The sequence below is a fragment of the Scatophagus argus genome, chromosome 17 (assembly GCF_020382885.2).
Source record: "Scatophagus argus isolate fScaArg1 chromosome 17, fScaArg1.pri, whole genome shotgun sequence".
NCBI lineage: Eukaryota > Metazoa > Chordata > Actinopteri > Scatophagidae > Scatophagus > Scatophagus argus.
Window position 1 is genome coordinate 9,056,243 of NC_058509.1, and position 16,677 is coordinate 9,072,919.

Below are 16,677 nucleotides of genomic sequence, written 5' to 3' on the forward strand. Positions count from 1 at the left end.
CTATGACAGTGACATATTTCCATATAAAAAGTCATTATTTAGTGAATACATGCAGGGAGATGATCAAACATTTCTACTGATTAATTACAACTGTTAATTAATACTGTCATACATCCCAAAACAAGTCTTATGGTTAAATCCATTCAGTTCATTATCATCATCATTCATATTTTACTATTAAGGAAAAATCATTTTTTATTTTGCCTGACGATAATGAATGAGATTTTATCTGGGAACGCAACCAGCAGGGGGGCCACAGACTGTTAAAAAAAAAAGCTGCTGATTAATTCCCTTTGCAACAGACAACCAACAACATCCATTGGTATAATTCACTGTTTCTTCAGAGGAATGTGTCTGTAAGTTTGAAAAGTTGTGCTGACACGCCTGCCGCTGAACAAAAAACAAACGTGAATCATAACAAAGCTTTGCTCACAGCTCGCTGTCCTTCTCCACAAGTGGTTAATATTAGAAGATACATTTACCACAGATGCATTTTCAAGGAGGCCAGGAAAGTGACATTTTCACTGAAAAGGAAATTAGAGTCTGCTAATGTTCCTTTACGTTAAAGTGCATCATTGGTTATGTCATTGTGAAGGGCCTTGACAGACTCGCACTGTTGCACCAGCTTTGCTTCAGTCATGTTTTTTTCCCCCACTTTGTACTGCACCCTGCTGCACTAAGTAGGTCAAGCCAACATTTTAAAAAGTGGTTTCAAATAAAACAGATGTCTCATATAAAAGTAATTCCCCTCTCCCTCCTTGGAGAACACTTCACAAACAAAAAAAAAAGTGAAAATGTAGGTTTGGGAGGCCTCTGTTGTTTCTTTTGCTGTCAGATAACGAAGATGATTTTCTTTCAACCCTCAGCTGAAAAATGAAAAAATGTGATCGTGGTCCTCTGTTGCTGTTTTCCTCTCTCCCTGCTTTCAGGCACCACCATCCCCCCTCTCTTGAATAGTACATCTAACAACCTCTATCTAAGCTTCAGCTCGGATATTAGTGTCTCAGCTGCGGGTTTTCACCTGGAGTACACAGGTAACATATTTATCTTTTCAACAGTTTTATATGTTATATACACATGACTGATGACTGAAACTTTATTTCACATTTCTTCTTTATATATACAATGTATATATTGGTTTTTTAGGGCGGCACGTGCAGTAGTTAGCACTGCCGCCTCATAGCAAGAGGGTTCCAGGTTCGAATCCCGGTTCTATGTCTATGTGGAGTTTGCATGTTCTCCCTGTGCCCGCGTGGGTTTTCTCCAGGTACTCCGGCTTCCTCCCACAATACCAAAAACATGCACATTAGGTTAACTGGCTACTCTAAATTGCCCCTAGTGTGAGAGTGTGTGGTTGTCTGTCTTTGTGTGTTGGCCCTGCGATTGACTGGTGACCAGTCCAGGGTGTACCCCGCCTCTCGCCCGTAGTCAGCTGGGATAGGCTCCAGCTCCCCCGCGACCCTGACGGATAAGCGGTATAGAAAATGGATGGATGGATGGTTTTTATTTTAATCCTATTTTTATACTCTTCACTTTTCACCTTTCTTGGTCGGGAATACTGTAAGAATGTCTGTAAGAAGAATTCTGATTCTGATTCTGATTATCAGCTATCGGTCTGGAATCGTGTCCCGAGCCTCAGACTCCAAGCTATGGAATAAGACAAGGAGACAGATTTATGGTGGGAGACGTCGTGCAGTTTTCATGTGAACAAGGATACTCTCTTCAGGTAAAAGTACAACCTAAATATGTGTTTGCTGTTTGTCTTTCAGACTAACTACTGGCGAACAGTCTTCCTTTTACAGAGTAACAGGAGAATCGTCATTAATGCGTGCAACACACACATGCGCAACAAGTTGCGGTTGTTTAATGCCAACAGACTGGCCCGATGTGTATGTGAAATCATTTAAGGCTGCTCAGTTTTTCTGATCTGCCGCAATTCACTCTTTTTATCCCCTGGTTGCACAAACCGAGAATTTCTTTTAACTGTGAATCAGAAATAAACCCTGCTGGAGTGGTTTTCCCAGCTCAAACCAAACATACAACTCTGTTGTGGTTTGCACAACTCCTGAATAATGTATGTTTTTGGTGTGGTCTGCCCAATTTCTGTGCATCATACAGCTCTAATGGAGGTTTGCCTTCCTCATGCCTAATGGCTTCCGTTGTTACTGCAAAGCATGAATATTATCGTTGATAAAACAGCACTTTTAAGCACTTTTTAAAAATATTCTGAGCTTATCTGTTGTGATTTCCCAACTGTTACATGTTAATAGACTGAGGTCGCTTTTACATTTCCAGGGAAATGCCCATATCACCTGTATGCCTGGACCTGTGAGAAGGTGGAACTACCCTGTACCACTGTGTCTTGGTTGGTGTTCTCCTTCAATACATATATATGTATATATATATGCATATATGCATCTCTCTCTCTCTCTCTCTCTCACACACACACACACACACACACACATGCTCACACACATATGCGTGCATGCATGAAAACCAGCCTGGATGTTCTGGAGTGTGTGCAAAACCTCAGTGCCACAAAAATGATGCAAGCAGTCTCCATTGCTTGCCCCGATTCTCTGGAAAATAAGCTGTTTGATCAATTTACTGTTCTGTGATGAGCTGATTATTTAGTATTCTGTGCAGAATATGATTAAGCTGTTAAACTGATGCAAAGCTCAGTCACACTCCGCCATAAACATGCAGAGCATGCCAGAACATCAGAATGCACTGAGGCAAACTAGAGGAAACAAGAGGACACACATACATCTTTTTGCATAATGGTAATTTATTCAAGAAATACACTTATTAAAATCTCACTATATTGATGTTTGATTAAAAATGATGCAAATGTCAGGACAAAGATAGTCAAATATCCAGACAGTAGCAATGTATTAAACTAGGAGAAGCCTATCTGTTGTACTCAGCGAGTTCAGCTTCCTGCTTTTGATGCGTTGCTTTCAACACTGGACCACTGTTTGCCTTTTTTCACCCTTTTTCTCTCTCTCTTTGTGTGTGTGTGTGTGTGTGTAGCCCAGTGTGGTGGGTCTATGACAGATGTCAGTGGAGTGATTCTAAGTCCTGGTTACCCTGGCAACTACCCGAGTGGATTAGACTGCACATGGACGGTCAACTTACCTGTTGGCTTTGGTAAGAAAAGGGTTATTTGTCATCGGTGTGTGTGTGGTTCTCTCCTGATTGGTTTGTGTATCTGGTTCCTGTTTGTCTGTTTCCACGCCCCCCCCCCTTCATATGTCTTTGTTATTCTTTGATTGATTCATTCAATTACTCACTCACTCCCTCACTCAATCAGAGTCGGCGGCCTTTATCCACTTTGTCGACAGGTGGCTGCAGATGAAGCGCCTACAAATGGTTTTATTGGCAGCCTCTCTCTCATTCAAGCTTCTCTATAAATGTCATAAGTTATGTATTTTTCCTTAGGTATCCATCTCCAGTTCCTGAACTTCTCCACTGAAGCGATTCACGATTACTTAGAGATCCGCAGCGGAACGTTGGAAACAGGCTCAGTCATCGACCGGTTCAGCGGTCCTGTCATCCCCAAGCCGCTCTTTAGCACCACCCACCAGACCAGCTTCTTCTTCCACAGTGACTATTCACAGAACAAACCAGGGTTCCACATCACATATCAAGGTGAATATCATTTCTGCTTTCCAACATCATGTGTAGGCTGATCGTTTGCTAAGAAAAGTAGCAAGAGCAGACGATTGACTGTACAGCAAAAGTTGCCAATGTGAAAACTTGGTGAACATATTTATACAACATTCTGACTGTGACTTCATTTTCTGGGAGCAACTTACACCAAAATTACTGACATTCAGTCAATGATAAAAAAAAGTCTTGTCTTCAAAAGCACCTGCCAAAAAATGAGGTGGTGCATGTAAGTACTCACTTTCGGATTAATTTCAGCAATGAGATGAGTTTTATATTTATTCAGCCTGACACTAAAAAGGTTTTGAGCAGCCTTATATTTATTATGACAAATCTTGTAGATAGCCTAATTTGTTGCAGCTAATTCCATTAATGTGCAAATTACAGTGGCTGATGAATAATACCTTTTATCTCATGACAGGAGCTCTGCCAGAACGCTTAAAAACAGGACTGTTATTGCTGCTAATGTTTGTCTTTCTCAGTCACTTCTTCAGTCATGCAAAGTCTTGATTCTTGAAACTTTGGCTGTGAAAAGTCACTGTGTCTAAAATGTTTATATGGCATACTGTCAGACGTAACTTGAGAGTATTTTGGCAACATCAAAAGAACAGTTCATTGGTGCTTGATACCCTTGTCCTAAACATAGTAATCTTAATTTATATCCAAAAGTATGCAGATGTCTGCAGCATTTCATATCTCAGTGTTATTGGAAATTTCGGCTGCAGATTGCAGTAGGTCTTCAGTATAAACGTGCCAGAGGAATTAGGGCTTAGTCTTTTGAACTCTGCATGAGAATTGGTTTTGACAAAGAACTTCCGAGCAGGAGGAGAATTTAATGTTCTACTGCACAGCTAGAACTTTTGGTTGGGATTTGCAGTTTACTTTGTAGCATTGACCAGTAAATACCCAGAGAAATGAAAGCCAAAATCTGTTGTTAATAATTGTACCTTGACCATCTTTCTTGTCTGTTCAACTCCAGATTGACTACTTGCTTTCAATGCTTTTTTTTCCTACCTTGATTACCTACCAGCCTTCTCACACTGACTTTTATTTTGTCACTGACCGAGTAATAATCCTGTGTTGTAATCTTGGCTTGTTACCATTGTCCTTGACTACTCTTGGTTATTGTCTCTCAAGCCTACCAGCTCCAGAGTTGCCCAGACCCTCGACCATTTCGAAATGGGATTGTGATTGGCTCAGATTTCAGTGTTGGGATGACAGTGTCATTTGAATGTCTGCCCGGATATTCTCTGATCGGAGAGGCTTCGCTCACATGTTTACACGGAATCAGCAGGAACTGGAATCACCCACTGCCACGATGTGAAGGTAATACAGGAAGTCACCCCCGTAATCGTTACTATGTCACTATTCAGTTTCATATTACTGCTATACATTTCCCCTGTGCTATATTGTGTGTTTTGTTGCAACATGTTATTTTTAAGTTGAAATTCAACATTCTGAAATTTGAATATATTTGTTTGCTGGGAAATGGTTCTTTCAATCCAGAGGGGGAATTATTTATTTATTTATTATTATTTATTTTCTACTTCATGATTAAACAGTAAGCTCTTACTGGAATCATATCATTATTCTTTTTTTTTTTTTTTTTTAATTTAAGGCAAGACTTCAGAGCATTGTCACTCATTCTAGTACAATTAATTCAGAAAGCGCTAATATTGACTCTTATACCTCTCAGTCGCATTTAGCAATACTGAATCTCCTGTACCTGTGCTGCAGAACTGAAATAAAACTGTAATGACAATCTATTGAAGGTGTTAAGGTGTTATCCAGTGGTCATTACCTGACTGATGGAGACGTGTCCTCTCTCAGTCATCCAGACAATTACTAAAGCTCCAGAATGGTAATACTAATTTGCTGGTAATTTATTAAGGGTAATTCTGTTACTATTCTATCTCACAGCTCTCTGTGGTGGCAACATCACATCATTAAATGGAACCATTTACTCTCCTGGTCACCCAGAGGAATACCCCAACTTCCAGGACTGCGTGTGGAGTGTTAGAGTTCCTCCTGGACATGGGATTTACATTAATTTTACTGTCCTGAGCACTGAGCCCATATATGACTACATTACTGTCTGGTAGGTGTAATTTCATCTTTACCACAGCTTTACTTTTTACCTGACACTGTTGATCCTCATTATGTGTCACCATTTAGCAATCTTTTCAGGCTTCCTCAAGATCATATCACTAAGAAGTGGTTCATTTTTATTTGACTGGATAGCCATTTAATCTAAACCGCGTATTCAAAGAGTCTCTGCTCCATGGACATAGTTTCTCTCTCACACAGGATGTCATGCTCCTTAACATCATTTCAGAACTGGTCACTAATTGGCTAAATTCTTGCAAGGGTTACTATGACTACAGACGTCTCTTCTTGAATATAAAGTTACTCTGATATCATTAACCACAAGACTCTTTTACTTTACCTCTGTTGGTCACAGTGGTTGATTGGTGAGTTAATCAGTTGAATGGAAATTAGCTCCCAATTATTATCAAAAATGCCAAGCATAGTGGTGGAAGCTGGTTCCGGCTTTCTGAATGTAAGGATTTGCTCTTTTTCTTTGTCATTTATGATAGTACATGAACAGTCTTTGGGTTCAGGACTGTTGGTTGGAGAAAAGAAGCAATGTGAAATTGTAATGACCATTTTTGACAGTTTTCTAATATTTTACAGACAAAGCAGTTCATTGATTAATCATGAAAATAATGGGCAGATTAATCAGTAATGGAGAGAATTCTTAGTTTCAGCCCTACTATCCCCAACTCTCAGTTGGTCTTATATGTTAGACAGAATCCATATTTTTGTCTCTTCCTGCCTGGACTTGACTTCTCTCTTTTTCTTCTTCATTTTGAAGAGAGAAGTCAGTGGCAACAGCAGATATTTTGCTCAAAGCTGGTGTTTAAATGATGCTTTGATGCCATGTTACACAGTATTTTTCAGGTGCAAGGTGGCAGCAGCACCATAAAGAGACTGCACAACCTATTTCTGTGGCTGCCATGTTGCTGGCCCTTCTCTATAGCTGAAGCCTGTCTCCTATAAATAGACAGCAGGGTGCAGCATCAACAGTTTAGAAACATCACCTGGCATACAGACATGGATAGGCAGGGCTAAGCAGGGAAAGCAAAACAACAGCAGGGTAAGGTGTGCTGCTGATAAATTTCCCTTGCAAATTATGTATATTTAAACCAACACAGATGGAATAAATTTCTCTCTTGTACATTTGTTAGCCTGCTGTGACATAAGCACCATCAGCACTCCAGATTTTCAGGCTTGAATTTTTCCGCAGCCTTCTGGAAAGTCCAAAAATTATTGTTATAACTTAAGACATTTTATCAGTTAGGAAAGTCCGGCAAAACGATGTACAACAAGGATGACCCACAAGTGTTCAACATTGTTTAAATCAAATCATTTCTTTGAGAAAGATGCATCAGAAAATGGACATTGTACGGTAAAAACAACCCGGAATGAACATCATCTGACCTTAGTTCATGTGCAATGACAGGTAACACTGTTTGCCTGAGTCTTTGTTTTATGGGGTTTTAATTTAGATGAAAATAAAAAAGAGTCCGCTGTTGCTAATGCCTCAGGACCAATTTATCGGCCACAGCTCTGAATGTTTATGTACGACTATCTGGTTACAGCCTCAGTCAGGTGAACAACATCATGCTGTGGAAAGACTAATGGTGAATCGATATCACATAGAGACAGGAAATCTGACTGTTTTAGATTGTGATCGACCTTGAAGGCTTCCACAATATACCTTTCAGGTGAAGCATAGAGATTGTGATATTTAATGTCATCTTACTTCTGTCTGGCACATGAACAAAGTCTGGCTATTTTCTACAGAGCCCTTCAAAACTGAGAAAAACGACTGCAATTTCAATTGTGAGTGGTGACTGTGATGTTATTTTTTGGCCTAATGGCAAACCATACTCAAAGATTTTTTTAATAATCTATTATTCTATATCACTTTTTTTTTGATTAATTGATCAGCTTCCACCAAAAAATTCTAATTGCACAGACCTTCTGCATTAATAGATTAATCATTATTATAAAATGTCAGAAAATAATTTTAAAAACTACAAGATGTCATCCTATCAATAATCCAAAACACAAAAAGTACTCAGTATGCTAGTCAAGAAATAAAAGAAAGCAAGATTAAAATTTAAAAATTAAAAATAAATCAGTCATATAAATTGCTGCTGATTAACTTCCTGCCAGTCGCCAAATGAAGTGGTTCTTTCATCAGAATGCTGCTGTATAGTGTCAGTCATACAATGTGAATGTTGTACAAATGTGGAAGGTTGTTGGATACCTACAGACACTTGACACTGGAGAACTGCTTCTCTTGGACATCACAGCTTGTAAGTCGTTGCAGATACAAAGTATAACAGCTTGTTGTCTTCAACCATTGGAATGTAGCTCATTTAGTGCATAGATGTCTTTAGTGTGAAGCTTTAACTCATAACAGCAACATAGAGCCTGCCTTTCTCACAGCAAGCACCACGACACTGTTGAACCATGCGCCGTCCACCCACGGACGACTCTGTGAATTCCACGAATCGGTCGCACAGCAGGCTCCTGACCCCGCCGTCAGTTGGAAGAGTGAATAAACTGTTGAACTCACACAAAGTAAAGAGGGCAATCCTACACACACAAAGGCACAAAAAAACTCACAATCTCAGTCACACAGCCACAAAAGTTGGTTTCCTGTGGAGAGCACAGTGTCAGTGGCAAAGGTGTGATTTTCACAGCGGTCTCCACAGTCCAGAGCCAGCAACCTGACAGTCAGTGAGTCTGCTAATTGGTCTCATACTGGGAGGCGTACTACAGGATTTCACCGTAAGAATTATCATATATGTCACAGATGTTACCTTGTGTCGTGCTGCCTCGTGCACTGAAGCCTTCTCAGCAGTGTATATGTTTCCGTAATCTATTCATGCCCATAGCATCAGCAATAATCAGCAGTGGAAAGCAATGAATGAGACTACTGATGACTGAACCACTCAGTGTGAATCAGAGAAGAGGATGATTCCTTACATAACCTGACAGGTATAATTGGCCTCATCCAAAAACACTTAACAGCAGGAAATAATCATGTCATTTAACTTCATGATGATACTTCTTAATCACTTGTAATGGCCGCGCCATTGGTTAGTTCCAGTTTGACAGCTGGTGGGTCTGGCAGTAAAGATGAAATATGCTCACGACGTTGCACAGAGAGCCTGACCCGCCAGCTGACAGATGACTTCATGTCTGCCTTCTGTGGTAATCGTGTAACTTTTCATGAATGCCGGCGCTAAACGAAACTAAACTACAGCCAAGTCTACAACAGCATTCACATTTGTTGTTCTCATGATCTGACAGTTCAGTCAATATTTATGAACTTTCCAAAGCAAGAATAAGAGAGCTAGGGTGTTGTTATCAAGAGACAAAAGAAGCTGCTCTTTGGCGAGCAAAATGGAATCTGAGTTTGGGGATGTTTTATATCCAAAATGAGCTTTGTGACATTGTAGTTTGGATTGTTTTGAGGATGAAGATGAGCCCATAGCCACGCACAGTCACTCTGAACGCTTTGAGCTTTGTCACACAATGTCCAACGCCATTTGCAGTCAATGGAGCAGCTCCGTGTTTTGTCTCATAAATATCGTCCAGTCTCTTCAGTCTTTGTTTCTAGGCTTGGAGAAGCCATTTCCTGGTCACAAATAGCTATTTAACTGCCAGTGATGACTGTAATAACTTATTCAAATTATGTTTGAGGTTGACTTTCCTCTCCCATTGTTCTATAAAGAAAGTCCATTTGTTTATGGGTCTTTAGTCATTAAGTGCCCCCTTTGCAACACAAGCTTTCTGTATGTGTGTGTGTGTGTGTGTGTGTGTTTCTCTGCAGGGATGGCCCAGACCAATCATCTCCTCAAATTGGCCAGTTTAGTGGGAACACAGCTTTGGAGTCTGTCTACTCGACTTCCAACATCATCCTCATCAAATTCCACTCTGACTTCTCTGGAGCTGGCTTCTTTGTCTTAAGCTACCATGGTAAGACAGTAATAACAATGTTGTCACAGATCTACCGATCATTAAAATGTACTGGCTACTGTAAGAATGTCACTTCATTGTGTTTGTTCAGTAGAAAAATGCTATTCTTATTAACTGTTCTCTCTGCAGTTGGCTTTGTTGTCCTGAGGTATAGTGAGGAATATAATTCAGTCATTAGCTGTAGCTGCAGTTATGGCATCAATCTGTTTGCTGTTTTAGACTCTCTTCAACTTCATCCTCATTATATTCCGCTCAGACCTGCTTCCTCACGTAGCTTGGTTTTCCATCTGTACTTTTATCTCCCTTACTGAAGACTGCATCTTTGTCACAGTCTACCACAGTAATGATGCATTAGTCCCACTGGTGCTATTGATGGTTTTCACATTATGAACTGAGATGGTAAAGGTCCTTTTTAGAGTTATTGACCACTTAGGACTTTCTATCAGTCTGATTTCATCTTTCATCGTACTGGGGCATTTTTGAATGCCACCACTCCTGCTACGCTTATACCCAGTTGCTTTAAATGATGAGTCTCTAATGAGTCTGTGATATGTGATTCACTTTTGAGTGGTCCTTTTTCAGGTCTCACTTGCTTGGTTGTTCAATGAGTTGACCAATTGGTTTCTTGTTTAAATATGTTAAAATATTGCAATAATCCTTTAGATCAGTGATCAGTGTAAAGTAAGCTGATGGCCAGTATCAAGTCAGCGTATTACCAGTGCAATATAAATGTGATATAAATGCGGCTATTTGATGGGATGAAAACGAGCTTTGCAGCGGTTGCTTTGTTGAGGGTGTGTATAACCAAATTTTACCTTCCAGCTGAACTTGGATGTGAACGTGAATTGTGTGTTGTTGTCATTGTTCATTTGTTCTCAAGAATTACTATCTGATCAAGAGAACACACAAGAAAATCAACACAATCTAGAGAAAAACTAATTGATTTTCTTACTACTTTTAAATCATTTGTGTTGATTAGTGCCATAGTCATGTCAATTAATCTATCATCGGAATGCAAGAAAAGAATAACCAACAGATTTGAAATAAACAGTATAAATAGGAGATTTTCATGAAACATTGTGCAGTAGTAAGTGTTTCTTCATCCTGACCTCTAAAAGTCGCCGTCTTACACACATACGTGCAAACAGGCACGTTCTTTCCACAGATTTTTGGAGATTGTATTTTTGCTGGTTGTGGTTCTGCTCTTTCTCCATGTCAAAACTGTCTATGCCGTTCAGTTTTTCATTTCATTTCAATTTCATTTTGCCGTGGTCCTCCGCTGCACTTAGATTTCCCTTTGTTTTCAGCCCCCATTTAAGATGAAAAACCTCCCCGTTTGTCTTTTTTTTTCTTTCTTCGCCCGTCTGCCTGCAAACATCAGATTTCACTTTGGCCTTTGTCTTTTTTAGTCTGTGCATGTGAAAACATTTAAGTCAAATTATTATGCTCTTACATCATTTTTTGGCTTGAATATTTGATGAATAGTAATCCTCAAGTCACTGGCCACCGCAAGCTTAAAATGAAAAGGAATGTCTCCCATGTCACCATAGCCAGATTTTGTACACATCATTATTACATGTGGAAATCTCATATAATGAAATATAAATATATATAAAATATAATCCCATCATGTTTTGACTTAAACTAAAACATAACAGGAGAGAATAGTTTCAAATGAACTTGTGTGCTTTTGACAGCCATTGTAATGAATTGTCATCAATCCAAAAAAGGCTTCTTTTTTTTTGTCCCTATGTAGTTTATTTTGGCAATACAATGTTTTCACCAGGGGCGAAAGAAATGCAGCTTATATTCCTCATCCTCATCAGAACTGCTAAGTTCCTGGAAAGTCTGCTTTATTTGGGTGAAGTTTTAATTTGACAGAATGGCTTCTAATGAGTCTAGCTGTAAGTACCCTTCACAGCGCAGCTCGTCATTCGTCGTCTTACTCCCTCCCCTTACACACACACACACACACACACTTGTACATATACTGTATATCTTCAGCCCTCTCCCTCGTGAAGCTTACGTTTGCCTCTTCTCTCAAGTTTCTGTTCGGTGCTCTTTAATGAAAACACATCAAGTTGTGTACAGACATCCCTTTTTCAGACAGATGTCATGTTGTTAATGAATTTCTGTTGGCAGGTTTTAACTGTCAGCTGTCACACTTGCACAGAAAGAATACAATGTGATGGATTCAAGTTTATTTTCAATTTGTGCTTTTTTTGGAGGATGTACAGTGAAGAGTGACAGGGGAAGATTGATAAAAAGTTAGAGGCAATGACATGCATGGCAGCGGTTGTTAGCATTACTTTGTCTCTTCTGTTTTGTTAGACAGTATAATCAGAAGAAGAAGCATGAGTGAGAGGTAGGTAACCACAATGTTGGACCCCCTGTTTGATAGTGTGGAGACGGTTATTAAACAAAGGAAGAATAGGCACCGTTCTTTAAATGGGAACTTGTCAGAGTAAGGGACAAAGTTTCTACAATTCGTCTTCAGCGTCCTTCAGCGAAGCGAATGAAATTCAGAATGTCACCGTTTGCATCTGAAACAGCTGCTAAAGTGCAACTTTTAGTTTGAAATGCCACATAAACCCCAAAGGAAGCATCAGTCCACTGTTTGGGGATGTTTATCTGTGTCATTGTCCTTCTATTTGTTTATCTCTTGGTCAAGGTTCTGAATGCCAGTGCTTCCATGCAGAGGCGAGGGCCGTACACTGGTGGATAATGTTGTCTTAGACGCGAGACCGAGAAAGCTGATGTGACGTGAATGTGGAAGTGGCTATAAAAATGGTCTTGGAGCTTTGTGAGATCAATGACTGCACACAGTGAACGTCTGCTCTCACGCACAGAAGCGTAGACATAGCTCCACACACAAACACGCACGCGCACGCACGTACACACAGACCACAGGGCTTTGATATGCATGAGAGCAGTAGATACTATTGGCAGGTCTCATTTTCATAGTCAATTTCATCCTGACTTATAGCTCTCAGCCCTTCCTCCCTCTCTCACCCGTAGTCCTACGCTCTCTGTCTGTGTCTGTATGCTCTCTCTTTCTCTGTCCCACTCTCTCTTAGTGAGTGATCTATGGTCGTGCAGTCATATTGATTACAGCCTTCAGCTCAGTAGCTGTGAAGTCAGTTCCTTTATATGAGACAAGGCAGTGCTGTATCTGTGTATCCGGTCTGGCCGGTCTGTACTCTTAATTCCATGCTTTGCTGACCTGACCACCTGAACTTTAAATGTGAAGCTAAACTGAAGCAACCTAGATTAAATAAAATGGACTGAAAACACTTTGTGTTGCCATTTGGGTTACTCCAGATTTCTCACTCAGAGCACTGGAAGCTGACACATTTAGCGCAGCTCAACCAGCAAGTTTCATTTAAAACATTCAAAGTAAAAGTCTGAGATTTCTTTCCTGTCATGACCCACCCAGGTTAGATTTAGCGACCACATTTCCTCTCACACATTCTTATATAAAATTCCTCTCCTGGTCCTCTCTGCTCTCCTCTGCTTTGTCTGTTCTAGCCTACCAGTTAAGGGTTTGCCAGCCTCCTCCAGAGGTGCCCAATGCTGACATGCTAATGGAGGACGGCGAGTTGGAGATAGGTGAGTTTCCTGTCTGACTGTGATGCCTCTCCACATTTGATGGAGGAAGCAAACTTCAGGCTTGTAACTTTCCAGGTCCTAACATCAGCACAAATAACAGACCTGCAATACCAAGTTCATTTTGAATATTCTGATTTTTGTGTTTTATATTTTATATTGTGCATTTGTATGATGTAGTGTACTGTAATTAAAAGTCCTTGAAAATGTTACTCCAGGAAAAGTACATAAGAATTATCATCAAAATGTGCTTACAGTGTCAGAACTAAAGGTGACATATGATTATTATCACTGATGTATTCATGTATAAGTGTCATTTTACTATTTGCTCCAGATATACAGATTTTAATTCTTTTATATACCTATTAGCAGTAGTTTAAATTAAACATCTTAATTTGTATTGTAGCTAGTAACTAAAATAGCCATCAGATAAATGTAATGGGGTAAAAGGTGTGATATTTTCCTCTGAAATGTAGTGGAGAGGAAGTCTACAGTGACTTAAGTTAAGGGCAAGTGCCTCAAATTTGTGCAAATGTTAAGAACATCTGTAAAGCTACAGTTAGGTTTCACCTCTGACTGTATAAGAGAAATCAGTAACACTGTTTCCTTCTTGCCACCTCGACTTCAGTCTCCAACCTTTTAATATCATACATGCTGATTTTGTGCATCCAGGTGACATCATCAGGTACAGATGCCATCCTGGATTCTCATTGGTTGGCAATGAGATTCTAACATGTCGCCTTGGAGAAAGACTGCAGATGGATGCACCACCGCCAACATGCCAAGGTATGTGTATGTCACTGCAGTGGAGCTTTGAGTGTTTTTAACTGATATTTCACATAATGTAATGTAAGAAGTATAACACAATCAATTGCCCTCTCTTCATTTTCTGTCCATAGTCCAATGTCCTGCACATGATGTGCGATATGACTCATCGGGTGTCATCTTGAGCCCAGGTTGGCCTGAAAGCTACCCTAACCTCCAAATGTGTTCCTGGAGTGTTACAGTAGAGAAAGGATACAACGTCACCATTACCTTTGAAAGTTTCCACACGGAGAGAGAGTTTGATGTGTTGGAGATTTTTGATGGTAAAGTAAAACACACTCAAAAGCACAACACTTACAATGTTACAAGATTTCATTATTTAAGAGAATGACAAATGAGCACGTATACATATTTTATTTCATTTTTTAAAATATTTTCCGTTCCATATTTCTGTATTTGTCCTCTATTTTTATACCTGTTGTATTTTTATTTTATTTTACTTAGTCTTCTGGGTAGCACCATGTAACATCCTGTAGGAACGTTGTTTCATTTCTCTGTGTACTGCACATACATAGCTGTGGGGACAAATAAAGCTACTTGAATCCCTTGAAAACAAGCACTACAAGCACAAGCAGACTCTTTGTCGATGATGTAAAGTAAACTAGACATAATGGTAGAGCCAAAACCTCTCAATACAAAGTGCAAAGCAGAATAAATCTTTCTTTATTTGAACTCTTTCCATTCTCTCATCTGTCTCTCTTTGTTTCTCTCTCCCCTCTCCTTCTTTTTCCTCCCACTTTGCTGTGGTCTCCCTCAGGTCCCACAGCCAACACTCCCACTCTGGCAACACTGAGCGGCGACCTGCCAACACCCTTTAACCTCACAACCTCCGGTCACCAGTTCTTGGTCCGCTGGTCTTCAGACCACGGCACAAACAAGAAAGGCTTCAAAATTCGCTATGTTGGTGAGTACCAAAGTATGTATCCCAACTTTATTTTACTACTACTTTATATTATGATACTGCATGGAAATAAGGACAAGGGTAGACAGAGACAGACAGAGGAACAAGTGAAAGTACACTTGGAGGAATTGATATTCCTCAACAATTAGATCAAAATTTGTTCAACATATATGCCAAAATTGAGCCAAATACTTTATACATTTGGGAATTTGGGAAGAACGGAGAATATATAAGATGAGATGAAAAAAATGTCAAAAGAATCATTAACATCTCACCCATATTTTCATTCTCAGCTTACTCTCCTGCCTCACTTCTGTCTGTCTCCTAAAGCACTTTAATACATTGCATGATCAGTTAGTTCTTAAATTTTAGGAAAGCTTGACGAGCACAGATGCTGTTTAACGGCTGTGTTTACATTGAGACAGTCTTGCGCCTGGGCCTGTTAAGTAGAACTTTAGAATGCTGGGCTTTAAGCACTCGGGTAATGAAGTTTGAGTGCTTTGTTCAAGGTCATTTTTTGATATTTAAGAGGGAGGGGACAGTATTACCTGTTTAGTTTGCTTTTTTCACTTCATGCAGTCTAGTCAGGAGGCTGCTTCTTTAACCTTTAAAACGCTGCTGTTCTGTATGATGAATTATATGCTTGATAATAATATTAAAGTTTCTCAGGACTCTCGCACTCAGTAACCTTCTTTGGTAGCTGTGATTAATTTGAGCATTTGCAAAGATTGTGAAACACATGTTGTAAGCCCACTAATATCACGGTTCAACTTCATTAATGTTTTTTGTTTTTTTTATAACAAAAGTTTGTTAAAGTTGAAACACTGTAAGCAGAAGAACCTGGATTAGATTAAATAAGAAATTGTCAACTGCATGGTCTACATGCCTTTTAGTGTTTTTTAGAAACAAGCTGTGTGTCAGAGAGATTTCATTAATCACTAGCAAACCGTACAAAACATATATGGCAAAGAAACCACAATAAAACACTTAATTAGCTCTTAAGTCATGTTTGGTCATTTCGCTTCAAAGGCCCACCACACAGATGATCCTGAGCCAATAGCAGTCCAGAGAGATATATAAAGCAGCCTTATTACTAATATATAAGGCCAGTTAAGGACTTGGTTTTGGGCCATACTCCAGTTGGGAGAATTACAGACCAGGCAACTTGCCCAAGTCAACATCTGGACCAAGGCCTGGGTTTTCTATTTGTGCTATGACTGAAGAACATAATGAAATTGCTAGTGGTCATCTTTTCATATGAGATGCTTAAATCATGTATAAGGACCTTTATTTTTTTCCATATATACAGAGTCAGAGAGAGAGACTAGAGGATGCCAATATTCTATAAATAACAGACTTAAAAGCACAGATAATCCTTGTTGTTGCTGGCAGCAGAATTCCCTTTTGTTTTACCTGCAACTGCCAGTATTGTCTGAGGTATAAGATTATGTTTCTTGGTGTAAGAATATTCCATAAAATTGCATAAAAAGATTTTGTGGGCAGCAAGTCAAGAATATCTGACATCTACTGTAAATCTACTCACTGTTCGATCCAAAAGCTCTGCCAAGAGAGAATTACTATTTATTTTATGTCGCATTGACACAGCTTGTTGAATATAT

The 16,677-nt window shown here is 39.5% G+C and overlaps 1 protein-coding gene across 1 annotated transcript in view; it reads left to right on the forward strand.

Moving 5' to 3' along the window:
- csmd3b (CUB and Sushi multiple domains 3b) overlaps positions 1-16,677 on the forward strand; it is a 313,752-nt gene that overhangs the window by 261,574 nt on the left and 35,501 nt on the right. Inside the window, exons 39-50 of the mRNA XM_046418010.1 lie at positions 930-1,034; positions 1,608-1,726; positions 2,296-2,365; positions 3,034-3,150; positions 3,442-3,651; positions 4,807-4,995; positions 5,590-5,767; positions 9,581-9,726; positions 13,255-13,335; positions 14,005-14,118; positions 14,232-14,420; positions 14,915-15,061. Of these exons, the coding sequence (XP_046273966.1) occupies positions 930-1,034; positions 1,608-1,726; positions 2,296-2,365; positions 3,034-3,150; positions 3,442-3,651; positions 4,807-4,995; positions 5,590-5,767; positions 9,581-9,726; positions 13,255-13,335; positions 14,005-14,118; positions 14,232-14,420; positions 14,915-15,061 (1,665 nt within the window). The remainder of the gene's footprint in view (positions 1-929; positions 1,035-1,607; positions 1,727-2,295; positions 2,366-3,033; positions 3,151-3,441; positions 3,652-4,806; positions 4,996-5,589; positions 5,768-9,580; positions 9,727-13,254; positions 13,336-14,004; positions 14,119-14,231; positions 14,421-14,914; positions 15,062-16,677) is intronic.